Here is a 7305-nt window from a genome sequence, read left to right as displayed (position 1 = left end):
ACGTGGCTCAGGACTTGGGCTGAGGTTTACACGTGGTTCAGGACTTGGGCTGGGGTTCACGTGGCTCAGGACTTGGGCTGAGGTTTACGTGGTTCAGGACTTGGGCTGAGGTTCATAGGTGGTTCAGGACTTGGGCTGAGGTTCATAGGTGGTTCAGGACTTGGGCTGAGGTTTACACGTGGTTCAGGACTTGGGCTGAGGTTCATAGGTGGTTCAGGACTTGGGGCGGAGGTTTACATGGTTCAGGACTTGGGCTGAGGTTCATAGGTGGTTCAGGACTTGGGCTGAGGTTCATAGGTGGTTCAGGACTTGGGCTGAGGTTTACGTGGTTCAGGACTTGGGCTGAGGTTCATAGGTGGTTCAGGACTTGGGCTGAGGTTCATAGGTGGTTCAGGACTTGGGCTGAGGTTTACCTGTGGCTCAGGACTTGGGCTGAGGTTTACCTGTGGCTCAGGACTTGGGCTGAGTTCATAGGTGGTTCAGGACTTGGGCTGAGGGTTCATAGGTGGTTCAGGACTTGGGCTGAGGTTCATAGGTGGTTCAGGACTTAGGCTGAGGTTCATAGGTGGTTCAGGACTTGGGCTGAGGTTCACATGTGGTTCAGGACTTGGGCTGAGGTTCATGGGTGGTTCAGGACTTGGGCTGAGGTTTTACATGTGGCTCAGGACTTGGGCTGGGTTCATAGGTGGTTCAGGACTTGGGCTGAGGTTCATAGGTGGTTCAGGACTTGGGCTGAGGTTCACATGTGGTTCAGGACTTGGGCTGAGGTTCATAGGTGGTTCAGGACTTGGGCTGAGGTTTACCTGTGGCTCAGGACTTGGGCTGAGGTTCATAGGTGGTTCAGGACTTGGGCTGAGGTTCATAGGTGGTTCAGGACTTGGGCTGAGGTTCATAGGTGGTTCAGGACTTAGGCTGAGGGTTCATAGGTGGTTCAGGACTTGGGCTGAGGGTTCACATGTGGTTCAGGACTTGGGCTGAGGTTCATAGGTGGTTCAGGACTTGGGCTGGGGTTTACATGTGGCTCAGGACTTGGGCTGAGGTTCATAGGTGGTTCAGGACTTAGGCTGAGGTTCATAGGTGGTTCAGGACTTGGGCTGAGGTTCACATGTGGTTCAGGACTTGGGCTGAGGTTCATAGGTGGTTCAGGACTTGGGCTGAGGTTTACCTGTGGCTCAGGACTTGGGCTGAGGTTCATAGGTGGTTCAGGACTTAGGCTGAGGTTTACCTGTGGCTCAGGACTTGGGCTGAGGTTTACCTGTGGCTCAGGACTTGGGCTGAGGTTCATAGGTGGTTCAGGATTGGGCTCTGGGGTTCAGGTGGTTCAGGACTTGGGTGAGGGTTCATAGGTGGTTCAGGACTTGGGCTGAGGTTCAGGTGGTTCAGGACTTGGGCTGAGGTTCATAGGTGGTTCAGGACTTGGGCTGGGGTTCATGGGTGGTTCAGGACTTGGGCTGAGGTTTACCTGTGGCTCAGGACTTGGGCTGAGGTTTACCTGTGGCTCAGGACTTGGGCTGAGGTTTACCTGTGGCTCAGGACTTGGGCTGAGGTTACCTGTGGCTCAGGACTTGGGCTGAGGTTTACCTGTGGCTCAGGACTTGGGCTGAGGTTTACCTGTGGCTCAGGACTTGGGCTGAGGTTACCTGTGGCTCAGGACTTGGGCTGAGGTTTACCTGGCTCAGGACTTGGGCTGAGGTTTACCTGTGGCTCAGGACTTGGGCTGGGGTTTACCTGGCTCGGACTTGGGCTGGGGTTTCCTGGCTCAGGACTTGGGCTGAGGGTTTGCCTGTGGCTCAGGACTTGGGCTGGGGTTTCCTGTGGCTCAGGACTTGGGCTGGGGTTTACCTGTGGCTCAGGACTTGGGCTGAGGTTCCTGTGGCTCAGGACTTGGGCTGAGGTTTACCTGTGGCTCAGGACTTGGGCTGGGGTTTACCTGTGGCTCAGGACTTGGGCTGGGGTTCATAGGTGGTTCAGGACTTGGGCTGAGGTTCATGGGTGGTTCAGGACTTGGGCTGGGGTTCATGGGTGGTTCAGGACGGGCTGAGGGTTCATGGGTGGTTCAGGACTTGGGCTGAGGGTTCATGGGTGGTTCAGGACTTGGGCTGAGGTTCATAGGTGGTTCAGGACTTGGGCTGAGGTTCAGGTGGTTCGGACTGGCTGAGGTTCAAAGGTGGTTCAGGACTTGGGCTGAGGTTCGCAGGTGGTTCAGGACTTGGGCTGAGGTTCATAGGTGGTTCAGGACTTGGGCTGAGGTTTACCTGTGGCTCAGGACTTGGGCTGAGGTTTACCTGTGGCTCAGGACTTGGGCTGAGGTTTACCTGTGGCTCAGGACTTGGGCTGGGGTTCATAGGTGGTTCAGGACTTGGGCTGAGGTTCATAGGTGTTCAGGACTTGGGCTGAGGGTTCACATGTGGTTCAGGACTTGGGCTGAGGTTCAATACACTAATAAGTTATCCAGCCAAATTACATAAGGTCTCAGCATATGTTTCTCAGGTCGAAGTAAGGAAATAATTTACAGGTCGATCGAAGTATTGGTGAATGTTTTGGGGTTTAACTAAAGAATGAAGAATGCCAAGGGGGTGTGTGTGTGGTAGAGGTTTGGGCAGGGAAGAATTTGCTGGGTTATAGTAAGAAAAATGGATTATTGGAAAGTCTTAAATCAGGGTTGAGAGTGTTCTAGGCCACACACTTGTCCTACCTCCTCGGTCTCCCAGTGTTCTGATGCCATGATCTGGGTGGGTCTTCCTTTGGTCTTCTCCTCCTGTCCTCGGGGTCAGGGTCTTAGTGGTCATCCATGGGGAGGTTTTTGTCCGTCATGCAGGTATGTTGACCTCTGCCTCTCCTCCTCCTCCACCGCGCCTCCTCCCTCCTCCCTCCCCCCTCCTCCTCCTCTCCTCCTCCACCGCTCCCTCCTCCACCTCCTCTCCCTTCCTCCTCCTCTCTCTCCTCCACTCTCCTCCCACCGCTCCTCTCCTCCCTCTCCCACCTCCCCCTCCTCCACTGCCCTTCTCCTCCACCGCTCCTTCTCCTCTTCCCCCTCCTCCTTTCTCCACCACTCCAAGGCCTTAGTCACCCCCACCTCCTTGTTACTCCTCTCTGTCCCTGTCTCTTCCTTCTCCTCCTCTTCCCACTTCCCTCTTATTTACTGCTTCTACTCTTCCTCTTCTAAGCTACTGCCTCTCCCTCCTTCTTATTTATTGCCCCTCCTCTTCCTCCTCCTTTACTGCCTCGCCTCGTCCACCATTTATAATAATATATAATAATTATCGGTTTATTGAAAGAACATGACAGCCAAAAGACATAAAATATAATAATATAGATGATGATAAAAGTTACCAAATTGTGGACCGGATCTCTTGATTGACAAGTGATGTTAGTAGTGGTTCAGTACGAGAGTAAACACCCAAGTTAACTACGAGCTGTTGATAATTTTTACAATGGTTATAGTGATGAGTACGTGGTGTGTGATTTTTTTACCATACCGGAATACTTCTCGTTACTTGAGGGAGGTGTGGAGTCATATGCAGACGCTCATGTTGACACGGTTTGTTTGAACTTCGTTATAATAATCGGTACCCTCCTCATGGTAATAGGTGAAGTGATTTTTAAATGTCAGGTTTTAATTAGTAAGGTATCGATAATTGTTGTTGTTCTGGATGTTGTTATTAATTTGTTGTTTTACTAATGTGTTTTATCATTGTTTTTGTTATTATGTTTTTATCATCATTATTGTTATTATTATTATTTTTTGTGTTATTATTGTTTTATTATTATTTGTTATGATTTTTCTTATTAGTGTAGTTGTTGTTGTTGTTGAATCCCCTCAATATCGACATGACTGAGTCTTTTAAACTGAAATTATGTTGACAATTACACTTTGGTATCTGATTCCTTTTAGATATATACGAGTCTCTTTTCTTATGTCTACTGGCCTTAAAACGAAGAGCGGGGCCTCGGGAGTCTTGGGGTTGACGCTGTGATCTCTCGTCGTGTTGATTTGTGTCGAAGATGTGAACGAATAACTTGGGGGTTTGGTGAGAGGTTGGGGTGGGGGTGTGGGGTGGGGGTGTAAGGTGAGGGGAGATGAACTGCTAAAATGGTCCTCGGAGGGTTATAAGGACGACCTGGTAATCCTGGATGATGGAGGATGAACTCAACACCTTTGGATACCCCCGTCTCAGGCACCTCCTCTCCCTTTCCCTCTTCCTCCCTACCCCGTGTGTCCTTGGTCAGGCTGGGTTATGGGTGTTCACGGAGCCGCCCCTGGTGAGAGGTTAAGTAAGTGGTGAGGGGGGCGTGGGACGTGATTGTCATGTCCCAAGGAGAGAGAGAGAGAGAGAGAGAGAGAGAGAGAGAGAGAGAGACTATCTGGGGTGCTACAGGTAAGCAACAGGTAGTCTTGTGCTAGCTGGTGATGTCGGTCGTGGGTGTTGGCCCTGCGTGTAGCCGTTCTGACGAGGACTTTTGTGTTGTCTCTAACAGGTCGACCTGCCTGCCGGAGAGAGAGGCGTGGGGGTGGAGGGACAGGTTGTTGGATGAGGGGGTATTAGGGTGGAGGAGGGGTATTAGGGTGGAGGGGTATTAGGCTGAGGAGGGGTATAGGGGTGGAGGAGGGGTATTAGGGTGGAGGAGGGGGGTATTAGGGGTGGAGGAGGGGTATGGGTGGAGGGAGTGGATATAGGGTGGAGGAGGGGTATTAGGTTGGGGAGTGGATATTAGGTGGAGAAGGGAGTATTAGGTTGGGGTAGGGTTTTTACAGCATGATAATTTTAAAATGACGTCAGGATTGCATAGCGACTACTAAAAAAGATGATGTTTACTCCGCCCTTATACAGTGCTGTGTGGGCGGTGTTAGTGTATTGGTCGACTCCCTTGTGTGGGCGGCATGATAATATTGTATGGGATCGTGGGTGAGAATTTTGGTCATCGTAACTGTAAGACTGGTGTAGAGGGTTGACTGGGTAGGTAGAGTGGTTGACTGGTGTAGGTAGAGTGGTTGACTGGTGTAGGTAGAGTGGTTGACTGGTGTAGGTAGAGTGGTTGACTGGAGTAAGTAAACTGTAGGACATCACGAAGACACGGGTGCCAGGTTCGATGCTCGTCCCTCTGAAGTGAAGATCATATACCCGAGTCAGGTTAATGATGAGTTTGTTAGTCAATTATCAAACCCTAATTTAGGCTGTAGTTGACTCAATATCCAGAGGGTGGGGGAGGTTGAGTACAGTGAACCCTCCTTATAACGGAATTCTCCCCCCATATAATCCGTTAGATAAAGGGTTTCACATTTAACGGATCCTCAATATAACTGAATTTCTCCACATCCTCCCATTCCTCCACCCTCCCCCATCTACTATCTCCAGGTTGTTGTGGCGTGGCAGTAAGAGCGACAGAACAGCGTGGGAGGTGAAGCATCCAGCCACCATAGTGTTGTTCTGGGTGTCTCCAAACACAGTGGTGAGAGGTAAATGGGTGAGACACATTCCTCACACCTCCTCACCCCATATTCTCGTTTGTTTACATTATCCTCCTCACTGGATCATGTGTCGCTACCGCCAAAATAACACACTCACTCACTCACTCACTCCTCAACTCACACACTTACCTCCCCCACTGTGTCATCGTCACAGTACATACACTAACCTAACTTCCAACCTAACCTACCCTACCCTACCCTACCCCACTCCTACCCTACTCCTACCCTAACCTACCCTACCCTACCCTACCCTACCCTAACCTGACCTACCCTACCCTACCCCTCTACCCTACCCTAACTCAACCTACTACCCTACCCTACCCTACCCTACCCTACCTACTCCCTACCCTACCCTACCCTACCCTACCTGTTGATGTGACCAACTTACCGTCAATACCTGCCTTGATCTGCATCTTTAAAATAAGTTAATCTCAGATAACCTCACGTTGAATATTTTCCCGAACTGTTAACGCCAGAACGTATCTAACTGGCTCACTAAGTTAAAGACACAGAGATGGATTCTCTAACAGTCTTAAGGAAAATAAATGAGACTATACTTATTGTTAGAGGTCTCATACAGCCAGCCCACCCCTTGAGTTATATCCCAGAGAGGCGGATCACTGGCTCAGCTCACAGGGCCATCCACACCCGGCTTGACGCTGTTGACATGAATCCTGAAGGTAAAGACCAAATAGGGTGATTTTTCGCTTAGTACCGCCGGCCCGTGGGGGGGTTGAGTCCTGGTCGTTAACACTGGAGTAGAAGACAGGATTGTTTCTGTGTGTCTGTTACTTTCTGTCTGTCTCTGCGTCTGTCATTTTCTGTCTGTTTGCGTTTGTCACTTTCTGTCTCTGCGTCTGTCAATTTGGTTGTGCGTCTGTCACTTTCTGTCTGTTTGCGTCTGTCACTTTCTATCTCTGCGTCTGTCACTTTTCTGTCTGTCTGTCCTTTGTTGTCCGTCACCGTTTATTACTCAGAAACCATTTGAGGTTTTCGGCTCCGTTTAATCTACCCACTCTGAGGCTTCGGAACGCGGCGACCGACTAGATGAAGCACTCGACTGCCATCCTAAAGGTCCTTGGTTCGATCCCAGGGTACTCTCAGGTCAGGTGAGTTAAGGTGGTCGAGTACAGTGCCGGCCTCTCTGCCTCCTTGTGTACTGAGAGTCTATGGGACCGTCTTTCACTTTTATAGAAGCGTTTACTGACCTGACTGATACTGTTTTTTACACAAGATTACCCTTGGGACTGACACCAACATAACAATAGAACAACCTTTATATGTGTGTGTGTGTGTGTGTGTGTGTGTGTGTGTGCCCTCACACCACCACATCTGTCTTATGAATCATGAACTAAAAAAGATTTTTTTTGGAGGGAAGGGTAGGGAGGAGGGAAGGGAAGGGGGAGGTAGAGAGGGAGGTTATGTTTTTAGGGTTATGTTGTGTCTACCCGACGGCTCCTTCCCCACTGGATGATGACAGTAAAAAATGCATAATAAAAAAAGAAGACGACATTTACTGATGTTGTAAATAGAAAATTCCTCTTGTGTGTGTGTGTGTGTGTGTGTGTGTGTGTGTGTGTGTGTGTGTGTGTGTGAAGATGGAGGAGGAAATCTTGTGTGTACTAGTTTTATTTCTGCACACCTCTGATTACCTGGAGATTACACACCTCAGCGTAACTCACCTGATGATTAAACACCCTAACGTTACCTGGGGGTGTTAGGTTAGGTTATGTTAAGTTAGGTTATCTTAAGTTAGGTTAAGTTGTTTAATCGAGTTAAGTTGGGGTGTGTAATCTTCAGGTGATCCCACTACAAGTGTATTTAATTAGTGACTG

At 49.6% G+C, this 7305-nt stretch overlaps 2 protein-coding genes across 2 annotated transcripts; both read right to left on the bottom strand.

Annotated features, from left to right (window-relative positions):
- Positions 1-931: 931 nt before the first annotated feature.
- LOC121855950 (protein TsetseEP-like) lies at positions 932-1285 on the bottom strand. The gene has a single exon (XM_042351168.1). The coding sequence runs from the start codon at positions 1283-1285 to the stop codon at positions 932-934; it is 354 nt and encodes a 117-aa protein (XP_042207102.1).
- A 66-nt stretch (positions 1286-1351) lies between these two features.
- Positions 1352-2020, bottom strand: LOC121855949 (protein TsetseEP-like). Its single transcript, XM_042351167.1, has 3 exons — positions 1931-2020; positions 1671-1842; positions 1352-1551 (listed from the first exon to the last, which is right to left on the bottom strand). Exons 1-3 carry the CDS (start codon positions 2018-2020, stop codon positions 1352-1354), a joined length of 462 nt encoding a protein of 153 aa, XP_042207101.1.
- Between the last annotated feature and the right edge of the window lie 5285 nt (positions 2021-7305).

The sequence above is a fragment of the Homarus americanus genome, unplaced genomic scaffold (assembly GCF_018991925.1).
Source record: "Homarus americanus isolate GMGI-L3 unplaced genomic scaffold, GMGI_Hamer_2.0 scaffold19117, whole genome shotgun sequence".
Classification (NCBI taxonomy): domain Eukaryota; kingdom Metazoa; phylum Arthropoda; class Malacostraca; order Decapoda; family Nephropidae; genus Homarus; species Homarus americanus.
This window is presented reverse-complemented; position numbering and strand designations above follow the sequence as displayed.